Source organism: Balaenoptera borealis (genome assembly GCF_965194805.1).
Source record: "Balaenoptera borealis genome assembly, chromosome: 4".
Classification (NCBI taxonomy): Eukaryota; Metazoa; Chordata; class Mammalia; order Artiodactyla; family Balaenopteridae; genus Balaenoptera; species Balaenoptera borealis.
Window position 1 is genome coordinate 120,563,089 of NC_138861.1, and position 24,477 is coordinate 120,587,565.

General features: G+C 39.4%; 1 protein-coding gene across 1 annotated transcript in view; it reads right to left on the minus strand.

The window, feature by feature from the left end:
- Positions 1-2,564: 2,564 nt before the first annotated feature.
- CFI (complement factor I) overlaps positions 2,565-24,477 on the minus strand; it is a 50,199-nt gene continuing 28,286 nt past the window's right edge. The window contains exons 7-17 of the mRNA XM_082389172.1: positions 22,485-22,651; positions 21,502-21,615; positions 21,247-21,357; positions 17,668-17,691; positions 17,481-17,501; positions 14,834-14,869; positions 12,890-12,993; positions 12,615-12,718; positions 9,180-9,457; positions 4,383-4,487; positions 2,565-2,980 (exon numbers count right to left, since the gene is read on the minus strand). Coding sequence (XP_082245298.1) covers positions 2,763-2,980; positions 4,383-4,487; positions 9,180-9,457; positions 12,615-12,718; positions 12,890-12,993; positions 14,834-14,869; positions 17,481-17,501; positions 17,668-17,691; positions 21,247-21,357; positions 21,502-21,615; positions 22,485-22,651 — 1,282 coding nt within the window. The 3' untranslated portion in view covers positions 2,565-2,762. The remainder of the gene's footprint in view (positions 2,981-4,382; positions 4,488-9,179; positions 9,458-12,614; positions 12,719-12,889; positions 12,994-14,833; positions 14,870-17,480; positions 17,502-17,667; positions 17,692-21,246; positions 21,358-21,501; positions 21,616-22,484; positions 22,652-24,477) is intronic.

The following is a 24,477-nucleotide window of genomic DNA, read 5'->3' on the forward strand; positions in this document are numbered from 1 at the left end:
GGGGAAGACCATGCTAACTCACAGAAGCAGTGATGGCGAAGGGTCAAGCAGTAGCATCCAATGCCCAGCCTCTGCAGTACAAGCTGTGCATAGATCCTTGGACCCAAGCTGGTGGCAGTGGGAATCTCTGATGAGTGGTCCTACAGTGGTCTTTGTAGCCTCCATCTTTCTGGCTTTTCTGGAGATTCTGTGAACTGCATGATATATTTGGATAAATCTATTTTTTTTTTCATTAAACCAATGCTATTGGCTTCTGTGGTGTGCAACCAGGAGCCCTCACACAGACCTCTAAATTGGGAGAGCCCAGAAGTCAGGTCACCCCACTTTTGCTGCTCCTGGTCTCTGCCACACAGGGTCACTATGGAGAAGCGGGCTCTTCACACTTCATGCCCCACCGTGATCCACTCTGCTGTGAAGCCTCCAGGTCTCGAGTCATTGTGCAGACTGGTCCTTCAAAGGGCCACAATGCTACTCCTTCCTAAGATCAGCTGAGGGTGCCCATATGCTGGGTTTCCAGCTTGCAGCCCTTAGTACTCTTCTCTTTTTGCTCATAAACAGACACCTGCTAAAGCGCCACATGCTCCAGGTTTGCTGGGTCAGGACAAGGTGGTGGTTTTGAAATATGCCACACATTCTTTGACACCCTTCCCATCAAGAGATGGATTATATTTCTTCCCCTTGAACCTGGTCAGGTCTTTGTGATGGAAGTGAGGCTAAATGACTTTCCAGGCTAGGTATAAAAAGCCAGTGCAGGTTCCGCAGGTTTTCCTGGGACACTTGTCAGCTGCTATATAAGAAGTCTGGCAACCCCAAGTCACCATGTTGAGAGCCCATGTGGAAAGACCACATAGATAGAGATGCCTGAGAACCCCAGCTGTTGAGTCTCCCAGCCCAGGCACCAGACACGAGCCATGAGTGAAGAAGCCTTGGAGATGACCCTTGTCCCAGCCCCATCTGATGGCAGCTGCATGAGAGGATGGAAGAACTGTCCAGCCAGCCCAGTCAATCCCCAGATGCAAGAGCAAAATCATAAAGAATTGTTATGTAAATCACTACTTTGGGGTTCTTTCTTTCACAGCTATAAGTAACCAAATACTCTCATGCCTTCAATGACAAAAGGAATTGAAAATGGGCAGCATGGGAGGGGAGGAGGAGTTACTGCTTAATGTTTCAGGAGTTTCACTTTGGGAAGATAAAAGATTTCTGGAGATGGTTGCATAAAAATGTGAATATACTTAATGCTACGGAACGGTACAGTTCAAAATGGTTAAAATGGTAAAAAAAATAAAAAAACATTTTTATGTATATTTTACTAAAATTTTAAAAAGGAAAAAAATCTGGGCAGTAACTGATTTTGGAATATATGTAGAAATGGGCATTTGTATTATTAAAACAATTGGGCTGTATCCAGAACTGGACCCCAGGTTTTTTTTTCGTTTTTTTTTTTTCTTTTTACCTCAGGTTTTAAAGGTAATATTTATGTGAAAAATATACCTCTGCCTTCAGGATGATGATAGCTGTGCTTTAAAAAATAATAATAATAATAAAAGCAGTGAGCACCGTTTATGAACAAAGTGCTAGGGATGCTGATGAAAGGAAGCCAAAATCTTTCTTCTCCTGTGTCTTACAGTGTAGTGGGGCCAGTGGGCTGGTGGGTGAAGAGGCAGACAATGAAAGCAGAATATGTTGGGTGATGACAAGTGCTACACTGGGATTAAGGCAGGCTCATGTGATAGAAAGAGACCGGGTGCCCACTCTACGCTGAGGTCATGGGGGATCTACTAAGGAGGGAGGAAGAGGTTTAAGAAGGGGCAGAGTTTGGGGTTGGCCTTCTTTCTTTGAAAATGCTCTTAGATATCCAGAAGGAGATGTTAACTGCTCAGGAGATACAGTCTGGAGTTCTAGGAAAGGTCAGGGCTGGAGACATGGATTTGTGCACCGCTGGACTGTGGTGGGATTTAAAGCTGAATCTAGATGACACAGAATGAGAGAGGGGACCAGAAGGAAGAGGCTGGGAAGGAAGCTGAGACCAGCAGGCGGGGAGGCAGCAGGCCTCAGAGTGTGACGCCCTGAGGGGTTGACTGCGTAGTGCTGCTGCTGCGGGGCTGGGGGAGGTGAACATGGCTTCCTGGCTGTGAGGTTTGGCACCAAGGAGGTCAGTGGTTGTGTCATGGTATCTGTGGGGAGGTTTAAAGAAAGGGTCAAGGAGAACTTGTGAAACGAGGAACTCTAAGTTTTCAAGAGCTCTGAATACTTAAAGAAGCAGAAAAATGGGACAAGAGCTGTGAGGTCCGTTATTTCCCTGTGACGGGTATCATGCCAAACATTTTACTTTAGCATGCAGCTTCATTTTCTCAAAATTCCAGTTTCCACTTTAAAAGTGGAAAATGAGACACAGAAAAGATAATAAATTGACCAGGGTCAAGCAAGGAGTAGGTGGTAGGGTTGGGGTTTGAACCAGGCTTATGTGAAGCCAATCCAACTAGCTAAACCTTTAGTACAGTCAATACAGCACTCCTGTATGAAGAGATCATTTAATCACATTTTCTAATAAATAAAATATGTATGCTTGACTAGAATATTTATTTGAGAATTGTACAGAATTCCAAAATGGCATAAACTTTGTAGAGACCTTTAAAAAATGTCCAATAAAATTGCCTTTATTTTTTTCCTTGAAGAAGTACTACTTATGCAGTATCATTTCAATTAAAATGTAACTCCTGAGACAAAAAGAGTAGAAAGAAGAGAGAGAGCACAGTTTTTTATACATTGTGCTGAGAAATACGAGACCTTCCTACATGAAGACTAATCCAGTCAAAATAATTGGCCACTTTTGTGTAAACGCCTGGGAACTCTGAATTTCCACAGTTTTCACCCCAACTCACAACACCCCAAACATAAGTCACATTGTTGGCGTCCTTACAGACTAAGGGGCCTCCAGAGTCCCCTTTACAGGCATCAATAGAACCATCATCTGTACCTGAGAAAGACCAAGGAAAAAGAAAATCACACATTTACTTCCATTTGTCTAGGCTGCCATGCCGACTTCCTGCCTCTTCCACCAACGCCTGTACTGACACTGACTTTCTTACACTTTCCTAACAGGCAATAACACATGCGCTCCCTTACAGAGCGGGCCCACAGACTTGTAGAGATGCAGGCTGGCAAATGCTGTGTCTTCTACTCATTCTCCAAGTTTAGCAAGTGCTTCCCCCTGCTTCCTCTACTTTGTGGAAGCATATACTATGATGAGATAGGAATCTGAAAGTAGCATCAAAGGCTGAGTGGGAAAATAATAGGAATACCTAGTGATCATTGAGCGCTTAGTATGTATTAGTCATTCATTGTTTTAATCCTCGCCACAACCTTATGAGAGAAGCATCATTATTATCCCTATTTTAAGATGAGACAAGACACAGAGAGGTTAACTAACTTGTCTAAGGTCATACAGCTAATAAGTGGCAGAGCCTGGACTTGAACCCAGGCAGCCAGACCTCGGAGCTTGTCCTCTTAACTGTGCTATTGCCCCTTGGTAGATTTTGTGCTATTCTCTCCTTTTGTCCTCTGTAATCCTGAACTCCATTTTAAGATGGGAAGGCACAGGAAATGGCCTGTTTACTTTCTTCTCACTCTTATGACTTTCTAAGATTTTAAATCACTGTATCCAAGAAGTTATAGGAGGTCAATAACTCTGCCTTTTTCTATAACCCACTATTTATAAGTGGTTTCAATAAAGTGTCCTAAATGCACTACCCTGGCTGGTACCCTGCCTTTGGGTCACCAACAAAAGAAGGGACTGCTGTAGTTGTGTTAGATAGTGGCAGTAGCACCCCTGTGATCTTAAAGGAGAGAGTGGAAGGTATCGTGGGAAGCATAAAGGGATTTCCGAGGAGGGAGAATTTACTCCCAACTGGACGCATTTGAAATGAGATCATTTGGATTTTTACTTAGAAGTCTGGGTTTTGATCCCGAATATACCACTTCTTGTCTGTAAGACTTGGGCAACTTATATAACTGCTCTGCATCTCACTTTCCTCATCTATTAAGATCACCAAGGTTGCAGATGAGGAAACTTGCTTAAGGTCACACATGTAGTAATTGGTAAAAACCGGAATGTAAACCCAGGCAGTCTGGTTCCAGAGGCTGTGCTCTTCATCACCTTGCTAGACTGCTGCATAATGGCTTAAGGAAGATTTTTCCTCTTGGTATTAGATTGTGGAACTTGAGCTGAGGCAAAGGGACTGAAAACGTTTGATGATGCAACAGCCAGAGGCCAAAGGAAAAGAGTTGGAGGCCCAGATAAAGGGGGTGACTCAGTGGGGAGGAAAAACATGTTTGGTTAGTGCGTTAGAGACATCTCTGAGAAGTCTCTCAGTGCTTACCTGCACACTCCATTTCTTTTTCAAAGTAGCGACCTGGGTAGAACTTAGAGCAGTTTGCTATTAGGTGAACTTCACCCCACTTAAGTGAATAGACTTTTTGGTTGTCTAAACAAAGAGAGAAAACAAATAGACATTTTGAAGTTACAAATGAGAACTCTAAGTAAGTATTTACTTTCATAATTTAGTAAACCATTAGGAACATATAAGAATATATATTTTCCTTAATACATATGTAAACTTATGAGGATAACTGATTAGCAAACTTAGTCATACAACTGATGGTATCCCCAGTTTCTAGAATTGTCTTTCTAAAAATAGTCAAGGGGCATTATTGAATATCTGGCCTGGGTACTGTGAGATGAATAGGATAGACTCCTTCCACTCTGGTCACTGAGTCCAGTGGCAGGGGTGGGGGATGGTTAGAAATCTGTTATCAGCTTACGTAAATAGCTCCTGTCTTCTTACAGTCCCTTATTTCCTTGAAAGTGCTTGTTAGAGTGAAAACAACTTTTTAATATAAGAATTTAAGATGAAGGAAGTACATATGAAGTTACCAGTATCTATGTGTTTTTGTGTCTGTGAGGAACTCTATCTCCTAAATGATTTGAAAGCGATTGAAAGAGGATTTAGGATTTCCTTTCCTTTTAAGTCACAGATTTGGGACTTGAACTTGGTCCAAGGAAAGAGAAGGACCAGGTGCGGTTGCTGATTGACAGTCCAGGGAAGATGAGAAAGACCTAAGAACACAGGGTGAGATGTCTCAGGTATAAGGAGTGAACTTTTGCCCTGTCTCCCCTCTTCCTTTCTCCCAGCTTGCAGCAATTTTTATGTGCTCTAAGAGGGCAGGGGCTAAGCCTGATTCATTCACTGCTGCACCAGCACCCAGCCTCATGCTAGCACAAATCAGTTACTTAATAAATATTTATGTAATTAATGCAGGAACTCAGTAATTCTATTATACACTAAATATTTTATGCCAAATGACTTGGCTCCTCAATTAATCTCTAAACTACCTGGGGACAGAGACCTCTTGCTTATCCTGAGAGGACACCGCCACAGACCCTAGCAGTGTATTGAGCACGTAGTAGTTAACTGGAGGACTAATATTCTTCTCTTCTGGGAAGCAGAGGAAGAAACGAATCCACCAATGTATGTAGCAAATCAGGAAAGAGTTTTTTTCTCCTTCAACTCCTACTTCAAGTTAGTCTTAAGATGACTACCTTATTCAGGATAACAGCTTTTCAAAAATTAGTAATTTATTATTTCCCCTAACTCAGGATAAGCCTTCAAAAACTGGGAGCTCTTGTAACATGTGAGTGATTTTTAAGACTTGGGAGATTGCTTCCTCCCCTGAACTCTTGTTTTGTATGCTTCTTGAAGCCTCCGTCACGTTCTGCTGTCTGGTGGTGGCATTCACGTCTGATGGCGCCTTTGTACTGTAAGTCCCTTGAGAGCTGGCCTTTGCCATCCCACTTTGTAGCCTCAGCACCTTTGTTTGTTGGCTGCGTCCATATTTTTCATCAGTGAGATCTTAGCACTTTAGCCTTACTATCTTGCACTCACAGAAAGGGCTCAATAAATGTGTTGAATCACATTTGATTAATAAATAAATCAGTGCATAAGAATATATCTACTAGTTTATAGAAAATACATGGAATAGAAGCACATGTTAAATGCTACATCAAGGATACAATCATCCAAACTCAAGGTGTGGAAATTCTAAAATAAGAATGACCCAGTTTCATTTAAAATAAATACGTTTTAAATGAAACGAAGAGGTAACTGTTCTAGATCAAAAGAGACTGAAGAAAAATAGCCACTGAATGCAATGTGTGGACTTTGTTTGGATCCCAATGGAAATAATCTGATTGTAAAAATTTTTTGTAAATAATTAAGGCACATTCAACACAGCTGGTTATTAGACGATATTACAGAATCATTTTTATTTTGTTGGGTATGAAGGGTGTTGTGGTTTTGTTTTTGTTTTCTAAGTCCTTACCTGGTAAAGATGTATACTGGAGTATTCATGGGTAAAATTACATGATAGCTGGGATTTGATTTGATATGCTCCAGGAAAAAATAAGTGCATGTGGGGGAATATGTTGAAAAGCTCCTGATTTGTCATTCGGATCCTTTCTCCACCCTTCAATGCCCTGCCCTCTGCCCTGAGAGCCTGAGCTGGAGGGATTGCCTCCATAGGAATGCCTTCACCTCTGGCTTCCAGCTGCTTTCCAGCAGAGGACTCCAGCAGAGGGAAGGAGGGAAGGAGAGAGGATAGTGAGATTGGGGCTGGCTATAACCTTCAACCCAAGGTCATTACTTCTCTCAAGGTAGCCTGCTTTACCTAAGACTCTTTCTCCTTCTGGTAACTTCTCCTTCACCTTATACCTTCAGATCTAGGAAAGGTCTCAGTTCTGGTACTGTTAGTCCTGGGTTCCTGCATAGCCCTTGTGGTTCCCCAACCTCCCACCTACATCTTTGTTATTAACTCCTTTATGAATAAGCTTTCCTAATTATCCTATTGTGATTGTGATCAGTTCAGGGAGCTAAAACAAGAATGGTGGAACGTTGATAACTGTGAAAACTGCGTGAGGAAAGGTAGGTTTATTTTACTTTTATCTCTACTTTTGTGAGTACATGTGAATGTACATAATAAAAGTTTCTAAAAAACAGAACATGGAATTCCCTGGCTGTCCAGTGGTTAGGACTCTGCGCTGTCACTGCCAAAGACCAGGGTTCAATCCCTGGTTGGGGAACTAAGATCCCACAAGCCACAAGGTGCAGCCAAAATAAAATAACATAAAATATTAAAATGTTGATATTAAAAAAAAAAACAGCCAAGAGGCACATGAGAAGATGCTCAATATCACTAATTATTAGAGAAATGCAAATTGAAACTACTATGAGGTATCACCTCACACCGGTTAGAATGGCCATCATCAAAGAATCTACAAACAATAAATGCTGGAGAGGGTGTGGAGAAAAGGGAAACTTCTTGCACTGTTGGTGAGAATAAAAATTGGTACAGCCACTATGGAGAACAGTATGGAGATCCCTTAAAAAAAACGAAAAATAGAGCTACCATATGATCCAGCAATCCCACTCCTAGGCATATCCGAAGAAAACCATAATTCGAAAGAATACATGCACTCCAATGTTCATTGTAGCACTATTTACAATAGCCAGGACATGGAAGCAACCTAAATGTCCATAGACAGAGGAATGGATAAAGAAGATGTGGTACATATATACAATGGAATATTACTCAGCCATAAAAAGAATGAAATAATGTCATTTGCAGCAACATGGATGGACCTAGAGATTGTCATACTGAGTGAAGTAAGTCAGACAAAGACAAATATCACATGATATTGCTTATATGTGGAATCTAAAAAAATGGTACAAATTAACCTATTTACAAAACAGAAATTGAGTTACATGTAGAAAACAAACTTATGGTTACCAAGGGAAAAGGGGAGGGAGGGGATAAATTGGGAGATTGGGATTGACATATAACCATAACTTATGGTTACCAAGGGGAAAGGGGGTGGGAGGGATAAATCGGGAGATTGGGATTGACATATGACATAGTAGACATATAAAGTCTACTATATATAAAATAGATAACTAACAAGAACCTAATGTATAACACAGAGAATTCTATTCAATACTCTGTAATGACCTATATAGGAATAGAATCTAAAAAAAGAGTGGATATATGTATATGTATAACTGATTCACTTTGCTGTACAGCAGAAATTCACACAACATTGTAAATCAACTATACTCCAATAAAAAATTTAATTAAAAAAAAGAACAACTATAAGGACATAATACTTTCTGGATGAATTGATTACTAATAAAATTTTAGTATTTTGTAAATCTTGGGTTTTCAAACATACCACAAATCCAGGTTCATTTACATGCATATTTTATACTTTTCAATATGGCAATTATAAAGAATGTGTTGGAATAAGAGTCTATTAGACTAATGCAGTGAAGTTATTTACAAAGAGAGTTTAAGGGGTCAAAAGGAAGCTAAATTTCTAGGCTGACTTCGAGACGAAGGGAAAAGCATTGCTTAAATTAATTCTAATCTATCTCCAATTTAGCATGTCTTTCTAATAATTTGTCCCTAAGGGTCTACATCTCTTATTCATATGAATTTTCACCTCAAGTCTTCTTAGAAGCTCAAAGAATGAATTCTTTATGTTCTCTTTCTCTTTGTGGGATGTGGAGGTGTGAGGCATGGAGAATAGCGGAGAGCAGCGGAGAGAGCTGAAGGGTTGTGGGATCACTGACTCAGCATATACTATGACTATCCCTTTGAAAACCTTTTTATCTTTCATCCGTATCATTCCAACAAATCCAGAAAGTCCATGCTATATGTCCCCCGTCACTCTATTTTTTTTCTTGGTGAATGGTTACCCCTCAATGTACATTCTGTATCACAGAGTATAGGTATCCTTTGAAACTCTAGGTCAGGATCAATTACATAATTTGCAGAACCAAGTGAAAATTGAAAATGTGAGGTGGGGCCTCTGCAAAAATTATTCAGAATTTCTTGATGGTGACAATAGAGCATTACACCAAGCACAAGGCTCTTCGGTGCCCAGAGCCCAGGGTGCTGTGCAACCACACAGGTCCTATGCCCGTGAGCTGGCCTTGGCTGGACATTCACTTTTCTGGATTTGATGCAATGTTTCTCTCTGAACACTAGGAGATTGGCTCCTATGCATTTCTATTCCTATTCATTTTTCAGCCCCTGGATTCTGATTAACAAACTGTAAAACATACCTTTTTCTCGACCCCAGCCAGAAACGATGCATTTATCATTAGGTTGAAATAGATAGGGAGACCAGGGGACACAGGCAGGGACGGAATGAGGCAACACACATTCTTTTCGGCTTGGGTGTTTTTTCATTTCAATCAAAGCTATGTCATTTTGGTAGGTGGCTCCACTGTACTTATCGTGGATAATAATTTGATTTACCAACTGAACAGCTATCTGAGAGTCAGGTTTTATTAAGTCTGTAAATGATGTCCATATCTGGTAACGACGAATTTTGCTGATTCTGTAACAGAAAGGAAAAGGGAAATAAATATATTGAGGAAAAAAAAAACAACTCTCGGGCTTCCCTCGAGGCGCAGTGGTTGAGAATCTGCCTGCTAAGGCAGGGGACACAGGTTCGAGCCCTGGTCTGGGAAGATCCCACATGCCGCGGAGCAACTGGGGCCGTGAGCCACAATTACTGAGCCTGCGCGTCTGGAGCCTGTGCTCCGCAACGAGAGGCCGCGATAGTGAGAGGCCCGCGCACCGCGATGAAGAGTGGCCCCCGCTTGCCGCAACTAGAGAAAGCCCTCGCACAGAAACGAAGACCCAACACAGCTAAAAATAAATAAATAAATAAATAAAGTAGCTATTAATTAAAAAAAAAAACCAACAACTCTAAATTGGACTTCTGATGCTTCATCTTTAAATTCTCCCTTTTAAAGGAAGTTTTTCATTTTCCCGGATTTTTTTTTTTTTTATCTTTGCTGTCATGAAGCAGTGCAACTAAATTTTCTTAGGACAGAATTAAAGTCCATGGGTAAATGAAGAGAGGGATAGTGCATCTAACTGCTCAATATTAGGGACATAAAGATCTTACTAATTACCAGATATGCCAGAAGTAGAATGAGTTGGCTGCCTCTGAAGTAAGAGCACCGGCACTGAAGGTGTTTAAGCAGAGACCAGAGAGCATCCAGCAAGAAATGTGCTTGAGGAAATAGGGAGTCAGAGCACAGAACCCCAGAGGTTCCCAGGGTGAAGACCACAGCAGTCATCATTCTGACCTTTAAAACTGACTTCATCCTAACTTTGCATTGTATTTATTTGCTCACAAGCCTTTCTTCCTGTTTGTGCTACCTGAAGTCAAAGATAGGGTCTTATCATCTATAGATAGATGCCTGTGTTGAGTATTATACCTGGAACACAGCAGCTGTTTTAGAATTTGGTTGAAATGGTGAATGGGCTAAATATTGCCTGTCCCAATGCCTCTATTTTCATATCAATTTTCACCTCGTGGTTTCCAGCAAATTGGGTGTCTACCATCACTTTCTCAGGGAATCACCTTACAGTTAAACAGTGATGTCCTAGGAACTAATGAGTGTTCAGGATGCTTTTATTTAAACTTAGAGTTCCAAGAATGCTGTGTTTCATATTACTTTTGGTTGTTTTTCAGGATCAGAGGTCCTGAATATTGTTTAATGTTTAACTGTTGATCCATTCAATTTACTTAACAAATATTTAGTGTGTACCTACTATCACCAGGCACTGTGTTAGCCACTGGGATGCAGAAATGAGCAAATCAGAAATAGTTTCTGCCTTCATGGAACTCAGGGTCTAGGAAAGGATGCAGCATTAAATGGATAATCACACCAATGAAGATATGTATTCTACTGTAAAAAGGAGAGGAACTCACAGCACATGGGTTCTGAGAACATATCAGGAGGGCTTAGACTTTAGGGAGTCGGGGAAGGTTCTCTGAGGAAGTGAGGATTGAGCTGAGATCTGAATAACGAGTAGCACTAACTAGGGAAACAAGGTAGGAAAGATGCTTTCAGGCATGGGAAACCATATGTGAAGGTCTCTTTGCAGCAGGGAGCAAGGTACACTTGAATAACGGAAAGAAGGCCAGAGCAGGTGGAATAGGGGCAAGAAGTGACGCTGTGGGGCAAGATGAGATCGGCAAAGGTAAATAGGGGTCACATCACTTGGGGCCTAATGAGCTGTGTTAAACATTTTGTTTAGTTTTTTATCCCAAGAGGAATGCAAAGCCGTCGAATTTTAAGTGGGAAGTGGTCAAAACCAGGTCTGGAACTACTACTCTTGCTGCACAGTAGGCAATGGATAGATGGGGGCGGCACTGGGCAGAGTGACTGTGGGTAAGCCAATTCGGAATCGGTTGGTATAATCCAGGAGAGAGGCGGGAGCAGGGTAATAGTGGAGATGGAAAGAAGTTTTGAGAATTAAATAATTGGAAATTAAAGATGCCATCTGGAGTTGGTGATATACTGGCTGAGCTATGGTAGGGGCTGAGGGAGTGAAGTGCGAAGATTTTCAGATTTCTGCCCCGTGTAGCTAGATGAATGGTGTTGTCATTTGCTGAGATAGGGAACACTGGGTCAGGACCATATCTGGGGGAAGGGGCATATCATGAGCTCGGTCTTAGACCTTTTGAATTTGATTTACTTCTGATAGAGCCAAGATAGTCAGTGTACTGTAGGGTCAGGTTTGGAGAAGATGTCTAGGCTGGAAATATCGTTGTGTCAGCATACGGTGGTATTTTAAAGTACAGATAATTTTAGGAAGAAGAAGTAAGAAGAGAAGAGGAAGGCAGGATACACCTTGAGGAACTCAGGTATTTCACGTAAGCAATAATGCTCAGTCACTGGAGGAGGAAGCTGCAGAAAGGCAGAGAAGGTGTGACCAGAGAGGTAGGTAGAAAACCAGGAGAGTGTTGTGTAACAGAAGCCAAGAGAAAAGGGTCATTCAGAAGCAAGAAACTAGAGTTGGTGCATTTCTCCAATCCATGAGGATTTTTATGGGTGTCATTCAGCAGATTTCCTATCTCTCTCAACTTTGGGTCACCTGCAGATTTTCTAAGCAGGCCTTCATCTAAGTTACTGTCAGATACGTTGAACTTGATTTTACCCTGGCTCTGCAACTGACTTGTAATGTTGCTTTAGCCAAGTTATGTAACTTCTAGTCTCAGTCTGCTTATCTAGAAAATGGGAGGAATAATATTTACCTCTTAGGACTGTTAAGAATATTAAAACAAAATAACATATATGAAAGTGCTGGACACAGTATCTGGTCTGTAAGAGGTGCTCAATAAATGGTGTTTCATTCATTCTAAAGGTCATAACTGAGGGCAGAATTCTGAACCTGTTCTCCAAGCTGACCTTGAACCATGCAAATGAGCCAAGTGAAATAACTTGGTACCTACAGGTTTGATCTGCCCTTGCCAGCTGGGATCAACAGTTTGGTCTGAGGGGAACACAGTGGGTTCTGGGGAAGTGGCCTCTGGGATCCCGATCATGAATATCAGAGGGCGTTTAGCAGATAAATACAGTGGAACTTGTCAATGACTTTTCTTATATATGTTTTTATTTATCACCTGCCACAATCTCTATTACCTAATTTCATTGTTTCAGGAAAACCAGCATCTACTGGAGATATTTTTTTACCTGACACAATGTGCAGCAGTCAGAATCCAACAGCCACCGATATAAATTCCTCCACAGTTGATTTTCTCATCTTCCTTAATTGCCACCTGCCATGGGAAGTCTCCCTGTAAAGACATTTGTGTGGTCACTGCCATCCTCCCAGACAGGTGGCTCGAAGATATTTCCATTACAAGACTCTCAGTCTCTTGTAATTACCACATTCCACCCCCACGTTTATTTTTTCAAACTTGGGCTGCTCCTGGGAAGTGACATTATAACTTTTTGTGTGGGTTTACCACTTTTGCCGGCTTTCCTCCTATGACTCGTTTCCTTCGAATGTGCATGCTGTTTTTAACTCCACAGGATAGTTTAGGGAAAAACGATTTTATCCGTTTTCTTTCTTTAAGAAAGGAAGAGATTGTATCATTATGATTTTGAAACCATTACCTTCTGGGCAAACTTCTTGATTATCTATGCCATAAAAACAGCAGAGTCACAGCTAATATGAAACAGGCCAGATTCATTAGTAAATTATTTTGGATGCTAAACTGTGCTATTCACCTTGTTGAAAAATTCTGGCTTAATATTAAAATTGGCTTGATTCTCTGAAGTTCTGCCCAAGCTGGAGTAGTGACAGAAAGAGGCTGCCTGAGGGGTTAAACATTTACCAGCCTCTGGAATATAAGAGAAGCCACATGCCCAGGCATTACTACCATGACAGTTCAGGATGGGGGTCACATGCAGAACTCCAGCTTCTTATTTTCATAGTTTTTACTTTCTAGAGGCTGTTTATATGGGACTCTTTTCAATAATATTAACATTAATGATGTTAATGTTGAGTACTTTCTATCTGTCAGGCCCCATGCTAAGTACTTTGTATATAATTTATATCATTTAATCATCATATTAACCCTGAGAGGTAATGTGCCAGGAATCCCTGGACAATCCAGGATCAGTGGGCTGGGAGGGGGGTTGTGTTTTTAGCCACTTGACATGTGATGATATTTCCTTTCTCTGTGAGCACTCAGACAAGGCACGTTTGTCACTGGGAGACATGGTAGAGCAAGGCTTAAGACATGAATTTGCAAGAGAATTCATGACAAAGGAAGAAAGTAAAAGTATAAGATGCTCTTCTTATTCTCTCACTCTATTTTATCATGTCACAAAAATTTCTGCAATCCCAAATGAGAAAGGAAAATTAATATCACTCTCAATTACTTTGAACATATAAGAAGGAGGTAGGTCCTCAAGGGAGAGAAGCTGTGAACAAATGTGGATAAAAGATTTTGGGGGGAGTCCCATCCATCCTAAGAACTGTGTTGGGGGAAGAGTGTGATGATAAATTTTAAATTTCTGCTTGGACCTTTGAAAGAAGAGGGACCCCATCATTTGAGGACTATGAAACCAGCTTGGGTAGTATCTGAAAATTAATGTTACCTTGAGTAGAAAATAAAGGGCCTTTGCTGGAAATCCCTCTAACTGATATCTGTAGCTTTGAGATCTAAATCCTTCACTCATTGCCTGATTTTTAAAAAATTGATAGTTTTTGGGCCTGGCAATTGGAAGGGAGTCTTACATGAACTTCAGTTTTTAAACCTCCTAAAATAGGGAGGTATTTCATTCCTAATTTGCATTTGAGCTTGTTACTCACCTAAGGTCACACAACTAACAGGTAACTGAGTCAGGATTTAATACAAGTCATTCTGACTCAAAAGCTCTTATCAGTTACTGTCTTCCCAGAAACTTAATACTTTAATTAAATTTGGCCCTCAGTGCAGAACTGGCCAAGATACAGATCTTCACACACCTCCTGTGATCATGGTTTAAAATATTGCAAAAGAGCAGGTTCCTTCAATTAACATCTATTATTTTTCTATTTAAAAATGTATGTCCTGGGTCACACTTGAAATCTGGTTGTTTTTGACAAAACTGACCTAACAAATCTCATAACAAACAGAAAAATATTTTGTAGGACTAGAGTGTTGTTTTCATTTCAAAACTAGCCATATGAATTAACCCATTTTAAAAGCAGTTCTCAAGAAGTATTTATGCTTGTTTTTCTTAAAAATGATAAGGAAAGTAGTAATGTTATTTTTTTCTATTTAAGTTGATATCAAAGCTAATTGTTGCTTGAATCAATTATATTGCATATATGCATACATACTCACACACACGCAAATGACATTAAAATGCAAATTTAACCAGTGAAGCACCAGTAAAAAAGAATAATGCTAACTTACCTGCATCCATATCAGCAGTCAACATTTCTGTTTCTTCTATAATCAAACAAAAGTTCCAATGTTTAATATTGTGTTTATAGTACAAATTAAATCATTAAAATCATTTAAACTTTGATAATAATTATCTGTCTAAACCTTGTCCTACCTTTAAAAAGGACAGTACAAAATCTTATTTCCTTTCTATAGCTAGGTAATTGTGAAGGCTCAAGATGAACTATGTAAGAAAATTTTCAGGCACAAACTAGAGGTGTCTGTTGGCACAAGTGAATGGTTAGACTCCTGGTGCTGCAGAGTTCTGCATTTAGAGCAGGCGAAATGCCCGGTTCAGAGAAGAAAAGCATCTCTTTCAACTCTGCATTTGCAAGGTCTTTATATAAGGTAGGGAGCAGTTATAGACACCGACCGAAATAGTTCTGAGCTGACATTAAAAAGGGTCTTCTCATTTTGTATATATAATAAGGCACCTCTTAACAGGGGTCATGCAATGTTTAATTGGTTTCAGTATTAGGCATAGTTATTATTAGTCATCTGGGATGCAGAAGTCAAAAGTTAAACAAAAAGAAAAACAGAAACACATTCTCTCTTCTTCCTTTTTTTCTCTTAGACCTTTGCTTGAAGTTATATGGGATGATTCCATCTTCACTCTGCTGTCCTAGAACATTTCAGTCATGGACAGGATCATCAGTTCTTTGACCTGAGGATCCAAAGGTGAATTCCCGCAACATGTTGTTCTGTCTTGGATGAGGTTGCAGCCCAGAGGGGCAATGTTACTTTGCTGCAGCAATCCTGCGTTTTATCACTGGATTTCCCAACTTCTTTTTGGGTGAGACATACATGTATCTGTTATGCTACACATCTAGGTTATTTTCTGCTCAGAGCTTTCACAAAAGCAACAACATGAACCAAAGAGAAGACTTCATATTAAATGCTCAACAAAGGAAGATGGGGAAAGCCCAGTGTAGCTGAGATATACTGGATATTAGAAGAGCAGCATAAAACTCCAAAAGCGCAGACCGTAAGAAAAACAATCAATGACTTTGATTAAATAAAGATTTAAACATTTAAAGATTAAATTTAATCTTTAATCTTGGCTAAAGTTAATAGATGGGTGACAGAATGGAAGAAGGTATTTGCATGTCTAAAACTGAAAATGGATTAATATCTAGAATGCGACAAGAAAGAAGACTGCAGCCCCAATATGAAATGAGGCAAAAGATGTGAACTGGAAAAAGGACAGAAGAAAGAAAAGGAAGAGGAAACTCAAAAAGCTAGTATGCATATGAAGAGAAACCCAAAATCATTGGTTATGACAAAAATTCAAATTAATAAACAATGCCATATCACTTGAGAGTATGAGACTAGCAAAATTAGAAAGCTGCATAGTACTAAGTGTTAGTGGGTTTGAGGCAAGCCCTTGGGTGTTGTCGGTGGAGGTGAGGACCACTCTGCCAGAGAACGAGCAGGCACTAGTTTGTCAGATTAAGTAGAGGCATACCCCAAGACCCAACAATTCTTGGCCCAGCTAGATGTCTCAAAGAAATCCTCCCACACATCCTTAAGGAGAGGATATTCATTGCACTGTGAGTGCGGGCTGAGAGTCCATTACTGTCACTTGTGAAAGATGAACACCGCAGTGTTTTATCATGTGGCAGTCAGAAGCAACAGATTAGATGGAAACATCGCAACATGGACAGATCTTAAAAACGTAACGCTTTGTGAAAAGATAAAAAGGAAATATAAGATCTAGAACACAATACTATGTGAATTACAAATGTATGCTCGCAAGATAACAGTATGCACTGGATAAGAATGTATACAAACAAAAAGCCATACACATTAAATCACATTAAAATGGTTGCTTATGGGGAATGGGAGTAAGGTACAGGAATAAAGGAGAATAAATAAAGCAAGAGAGGGGGCTTGCCTGGACAGAGATGATCACGTGCAATGAGCTGAGGAATATCACTAAGTCATCTCTTTGCCCCTGAGGGCTGAAACTAGCAAGGAAGGAAGGACAAGAAGGAGGGAAGGCGAAAAGGAATAAAGAAGAGGAAACAAACAAACAAAAACAAAACAAAACAAAAAGGACAGCAGCCTTGGAGGGCAAAATGACAAGAGGGATGGAACACAAAGAAATAGTTGAAATTGCCGTTTAGAACAGGGCTGATCTTGAGCATATAAAAGTCACTCAGGAACCCTAAGGAGGACCGTAAACTTTTAGTAGTCATTTTATATGAATAATGAAGAAAGGGATGACCCTGAAGAGCTGGAAGATTTCGGGATATCTGTTACAAAAGTAAATAAGAAAATACCTGTCATAAAAAGATGTTATCTTTCCTCTGGTGACAATTTCTTCAGGAGCTGCCTTGGTTTTGGGGAAAAAGCAAAGGAAGAGAAGGGTATTTGGCAGAGGTGAAATGTGCAGGGAATGCGCCTTGGGTGGTTTTTGGCTAGCAGGCTGTGAACGGGGAGTGTGAGAATGAAAGTTTACCACACTGCGGGGAAAAGGCCACTGTGCCTAAACAAATGTTAAAACTGGTTATGTCATCCTCAGTTAATAGTTACCTTAAAATATAAGATAACAGCAGTGCTCCCTTGTATTTTGTTTCAATTCTGCAATATCCTGAGAATTTAATAAATTTTTTACCTTGAGCCGTATGTAAAGCACCTGAAAAAAAAAACAAAATCAAAAAAATTACCACAGCAAAGGATAATTTTTATTTGGAAAATAAATGCATACCATTTCAAGTTAGAACACCTTATTCTTCTTCTCAATTTTGTAATATAAATTTACAAAATTTATTTATTTAAATCTATTGTAAAAATAGATTTACCTTTAATTTCAGGATGTCCAGTTCCTAAAAACAAAACAAAAAACTCACTGTAGCAAAGAGATCATTTTCACTTGAATTAAATATACACTAATCATTAATATTTCAGTAATAGTGTAACAACTTTAATATTTACAAAAAGATAAAAGGGAACCACAGTATGCCATTTTTTGTGGGCACAACCAAATACTTTGATTTTTAATACTGCCTAACAAATGTTTCATCTTACATTTAAACACACACCAGTTTCACCACAGCAAGGAAATCATTTTAACTTGAGTTTTACAAAGAGATTCGTATTTTAGATATATTTGAATACATATCCAACAGCAGACTTATTATATAGTTAAACAAAATTTATTTACTCTTTTTAACTTATATTAATAAAAAGTGGGTTTATAAAGGATAAATGAAATTAAGGTATACTCCAAACCTCCCTTGGTTTAGTGATTCTGATCTGTTCCCTGAAAGGAGAGATCAATGAATATATTAATATATTTATTTCACATCTCTGCTCTCACTTGCTCTTTCTCAGAGAGGGAAAAATTCGAATCATTATTGAAATACAAAGCGGAGCTCACTCTAAAGATGGATAAACTGAAGTAACAATGACAGTTGACAAAATGTATTTTTGATATGGATTCAAGAAATTAATACTAAAAGTAAGCTTTATGTTGTAGTTAGTCCCTTGCAGTAGGATTCTTTTTTTTTTTTTTTTTCTGATAAACTAACAAATTCTGAGGAGGAGGAGAGGGAGGGAGAGGGGAAGAAGAGGAGGAGGTGGAGAGGAAACCCAAAATATTATTATACTGAAGCAGTGAAATCAAACTGTAGAGCTTCAGAGAGAGACAAATATGGTATTGTTTCACTTATATATGGCATCTAAAAAATCCAAACTCATAGAAAAAGAGGTCAGATTTGTGGCTACCAGAGGCAGGGGTTGAGGGCTAGGGGATTGGGTGAAGGTGGGGAACTGGGTGAAGGTGGTCAAAAGGTACAAACTTGCAGTTAGGAGGTAAATAAGCACTGGGGCTAGTGACGTCACCAGCATGGTGACGATAGTTAACACTGCTGTATGATATACTTGAAAGTTGCTTTGAGTAAATCCTGAAAGTTCTCATCACAAGGAAAAAGAATTGTAACTATATGAGGTGATGGATATCAACTAAACTTATTTTGGTGATAATTTTGCAATAAATGAGTCAAGCTCATGCTGTACACCTTAAACTTCTACAGTGTTGTATGTCAATTATATCTCAGTAAAACTGAGGGCGAGGGAAGCTATCAAGCTTCACTGGCAAAAGTCAGGGCACTGTCTTCCTCCCTGAAAAATTTTTTGAAATTTCTTTCTCTCCTCTCTTCACTAAGGATTTCACTACATTTAACCAACATTAAAGTATTTTGCTCAACTGCTTTATACCCTTCAAAAAAAATTAACGTGATTTGAAATCCTAAAAAGTGTGTCTTTTAAGAACTGATATCAATGGAAAATTAAACAAAATTTCATTAAAGTCAAATACTTGGCATACCAAGCAATTATACATGATATAATTAATATCAATTAACTTATCCATACATATCTTCAACATTTATTTAATGCTTATGTGGAAGGCACTTTACCTGGGACATTTGGAACGTAAAAATAATTTGATCCTGTTTTAAAGGTGTTTGCTGTTGAGAAGGAAAGGTAAGACGAGTACAAAAAACCACAATAAACCATTAACAGTAACTCAGTGGTGTCCTGACACAGACTTTACCACTACACAGGAGGCTGTTGTGTCACTTCCCAGTTTGTGTTCTGTGACATCATGTCAATGGCTTGAAATCACCCATGGCGGGAGTAATTCACACCCCAGAAATTAGCAAAAGCTACAAATCAGGGAGTCCCTGTCCCTCTTCAAAGCCAACTGTTAAATATTTACCAGCGCACCACTGGATTCGTTCCATAAGTGAGGTGGATTCAAGGACCCACACTCCTCCTGCAGCCTTCGCATCTTTGAAGAAAGCAGCTCCATCCTTTCCATTCTCAGGCCAAAGCCCCTGGAGCCGCCCTTGACTGCTCATTTGTTCTCACACCCCCATCCAATCTACCAGCCAATCTTTTTGGCTCTAGTTTCAAAACATATCCAGAATCTGACTGCTTCTCATCGTTTCCATTCCTACCAACTTATCCTAGTCACTATCATCTCTTCCCTGGATTACTGCAGTAGCTTCCTCATTGGTTGCCCTGCTTCGCCCCTCGCCCTCATACAGCCTATTCCCCACCCAGCAGCCAGGGTAATCGTGATTTAAAATGTAAGTCAGATCATGCCAGTTCCTCTGCTTAGAGACCCACTTTCACTCACGAACAGGCCTCACTGGATCTGCCCTGATCTTCCACCCAAGCACCGCTCCAACCTCTCTCACTGCTTGTCTTTTAACCCACTAACCCCACCTGGAACACCTGCCACACTAGCCGCCTTGCTGATTGGCTCTCAAACATACTGGAATGGTCCTGTCTTAGGAACACTGCATTGGTTGTTGCCTCTGCCTAGAATACTCTTCCGCAGACGTCTGCATGGCTGGCGCCAGCTTTTCCTTCGGCGCTTTGCCTAAAAGTAATAGTGAGTGAGCCTTCCCAAGCCACCTTCCCTAAAATTTCAGAACTTACTGCCACCCCCCTCCCCGGGGCATTTGATATCTTCCTTGCTTGCTTTATTTTTTTTCTTAGTACTTATTATTTTACTAGATATTTTTGCTTATTTCTCTTTATTGTTTCTCTTCCTCCACTAGAATATAAGATCCATGAGGGGGCAGGGATTTTGAAATGTTATTCACTATTGTAACCCCAGCATCTGGAACAGGACCTGACACACATAGTAAGAACTTAATAAATATCCGTTGAGTAGATGAATGAATATATTAACTTAGGGAGATTTTTCCTCCAGAGAGCATCAATGGGAGCAAGAAGTCAGTCTGTGTGGGACACAGTAGGTACCTAGTAAATATTTTCCACCTTTGGAGGTTTTCCAATGAGCACCAAAAAGCAAAGAACACCTACTCACTGCTTTGAAACTTGGTAAGTAAAGGGAAAGAATTAAATATCATTCTGCCTTTCTACGATGAACTGAATTTCATGGAAACAAAATAGTTCTTCTCTATAGAATTCCAGTTAATAAATGCAGAAGGAATGTTGAGTTAGAAATTGCCATTTTTAAAGAGAAGGGGGGAGAGATAAATTAGGAGTTAACATATACACACTACTATATATAAAATGGATAACCAACAAGGACCTACTGTATAGCACAGGGAACTCTACTCAATATTTTGTAATAACCTATAAGGGAAAAGAATCTGAAAAAGAATATATATATATATAAATATATATACATAAAAAAAAAAAATATATATATATGTTACTGTGCTGTACACCTGAAACTAACACAGCATTGTAAATTAACTATACTTCAATAAAAATTTTTAAAAATGAAATTGCCATTTTATAGTCCCTATTGACGAATTGGCTCTAGGCAATAATTACAAAGCCTGCTAAAACCCCTGGGTCCAATAATGAAGAAAAGTAACCACGAAACTTTAAATTACCTTCACAATCAATTTCATCTTCTCCAGTAATGCAGTCCACCTCGCCATTGCACTTATACTGCTTTGGAATACAAACACCCGATTTACAGAAAAAACTTTCACCTCGGCACTCTGTGCAAACATAAATACAAGAGGGGTGTTTTTTTTCATTCTTAAAATGGCATGAGATGGAATCTTAATTCAGTGGTAAAGTTGCTTCCACTTTCTTAGTCAAAAGAATGCTTTTGAGGGTTTAAAGGCTAGATTCATTGCTACCTTTACAGCACAACTCGTCACTCTGGTCTCCACAATCATTGACACCATCACAGGCCTTCTTCTGAGGAATGAGTTTCCCATTCACACATGGAAAGGAGTCGTTTGTTGGAGAAACTGCAAAGTAGGAATGATCTTTGTGAAATATATCTATGGAGCTGTGGGTGACATCTTTATCACATGTTTGGAATAATGGGGACCTGAAGATAAAGCCAGGCACAAATAAAAAATGATATAAAATGTATGGGTGGTAGCATTGACATAGTATACATGATTAATAAGGAAACTAAATGCCAAAGCTGGCTTACGGACGCCCTTTTATAATCTCTGAAAACCAGCATTTATTGTGGAGGTCTCTGCTCGCTGAGATGGGGCAGGGGATTCGGGAATCAGGAGCCCTTGCTGACACTGGCGAACTCTGGTGCTCATCCATTCCTTTCATGCTACTACTTTATCCCCCACCCCAATCCTGAGGCTTACTTGGCAGTGCTGTTTACATTTTGATGGTACTTTTTTTTTAGCACCAAAAAAGGCTTTGGTCTTTAATACTGTATATATGGCTAAAATATTCCAAGGTCAGGATGAAGGAGAAAAGTGACATTGATTGCCTGAGGCACAGATGTGGTCACTTAACCATTTTAAAGGAATGTGTAATCGGCTGGACCTCTCGAGGGAGATGCTGAGTTTCTTCTAATGTTTTATTAACTTGTGTTTGCTACATCAACTTTAATCCATATGTTCAAGGAGTCAAAGGGGAGTCAAGCAACTTTACTTCCCATATAGGAACCTGGATAGAAGTAATATTTGAATGGCAGAAAGGTACAATAGGGGAAAAGCACCCATTTCGGCTCTAAAACCCAAAATATGATTTTGCCATTGTGTGTGACTGGCAAGAGGGTATCTGTAATTTATTTGTTTACTACAGACTTGATGTGAAATAAACAACCTTGAAGGAAGGGAAAATATCAGGCCAGTACTCCACTAACCTGCACTCCCTGTGTAACACACCACACCAGCCAAACCCTCGGAACTGCTAGTTAGTCCCTTAGTAAAAGTACATTCAGCCAAACTGGTCTCAAATCCTCGACAATGCACATGTAGACATTCAGTGGAATTTGTATGAGGATCTCTCCTTTGAGTATCAAGAGCACCTCTGCAAATCAAATAAATGAAACAGAAAGGTAGAATAATTAGTACTTTGTATTTATGACTTTACTGTAGGCGGTAAGGGACTAATTTCCTCTTATTTTCTACACATGGGTGATAGATTGGGCAATATGCTTAAATTCTCTGAGCTTCAGTATCTTCACCTGTAACAGGGAATATAACTACCTCATTGAGTTTTGCAAAGATTAACTAAAACAATCAGCTTAAACAGACTGGCCAAAGTTCAAAACATGGCAAGCACCCACAAATATTGGTTTCCTCTCCTCTGTTTCTTGTTAAGGAGGAATGCCTCTTCATCCACACTGCTGATTTCTTTCCAACCTGAGATGTGTCATTCTTGGCCTCTCTCTAAGGTTTAACTCCTCTTCTCTCCAGGAAGGGAGTGGATTAATTTTATCAGGGAATTTTGGAAATGTAAACCAGGAAAGGTCAGCCCAGCTCTTCCATTTTTTTCCTTTTGGGTCCTCTTCACCTGCTGAATGCTGTAAGTCTTACCTGGTTGGCCCCATTGTTGCCTGGGATCAGGGAGGTTCAGTTAGTTTGATTCTAGCAGGTCCATTTTGCTTTCACGCTAAGCTACATCCTCAATTCAGTCTTGACAGTATTAAGTGATATTTTGACATCTATGTGCCATTGCTTGGACTTCTCAGTTTGTTCAGAATTTGTGTAGCTAAGAGGCTACCTCAGTGACCCGATATCCTAGAGATGATGAGTTACAGTGAGCTATTCTTCCAGAATATTCAATTGCTCCCTGCTTTTCTCTAGAAGTTAATGGGGAAAATGGGTTAAAATAAAAGGTTGAGCAAAGGTGCATCAGGCATATGTAAACAAAAATTAAGCAGTAATGGCAATATAAATATCAGATAAATCACAATGAAAGGGAAAAAGAGAGCAATTAAAGGGAACAAAGAAGTTCAGATCCATAATGAAGATATAGTGGTCATGAAACTGTGCCAAACCACATCGAAATATGAGAACAGATGGGAGCCATTTGGGGCAATCTGACAGGTGAATAATCTGAAAAACCTCTCAACCTATAAATATCTAAAAGTACTAGATAAATGTCCTCAATGAGCTCTTAAGGAATTAAGGGAAATACCCACTGGCTAAAATCAGAGAAGTCTGTTCATGAGCTTATACAAAATATAAGAACAAAAATTGGGAGATCAAAGAGTGAGAGAGTTTGCCATTAGGTTGAATCATAGGTTGTAGGTCACAAACTGTCGAAAATAAGAAATACTCTACGGCTCAATGTAATGATAAGAGACTCTCACTAATGAACTACTAGCAGATGTGGTTTAGGCAGAAGAAAATTGAAGCCAGAACAAAGAAGTGAGATGAAAGAAGCAACAACAAACCAGGAAGTTGGTAAACATGAAGTACATCTGAGTAAGCACTGACTGAACAAAAGTGATGATAATTGCTTATTATATAATGATAGCCATTAACTTCGGGAATATATAAAAATAAGGTTGAACAAAATACTGGAAACTTGACACAGTAATGCCATTCTTTGTATTGATATTATTCCTGAAGAGGCCAAGGACTTTCTAAGTTAAGGGTTCATGGTATAAATGTAAAGATAACCACTAAAGGAATAGAAATAGGATGTATATAATTTTCAAACCAATTAGAGGAAGAAAAAGGAGAAGATTAAGAAACAACAACATCAGCTTTATTAACCTAACAGAAATTTTAAAAGGAAGAAACAAGAGGACAGAAAAAGCAGGGTAACTAATAAGCCCAAAACAAGATAGGAAAAATAAATTCAACAATGTAAATAATCACAATAATGTAAATGGACTAAACTCT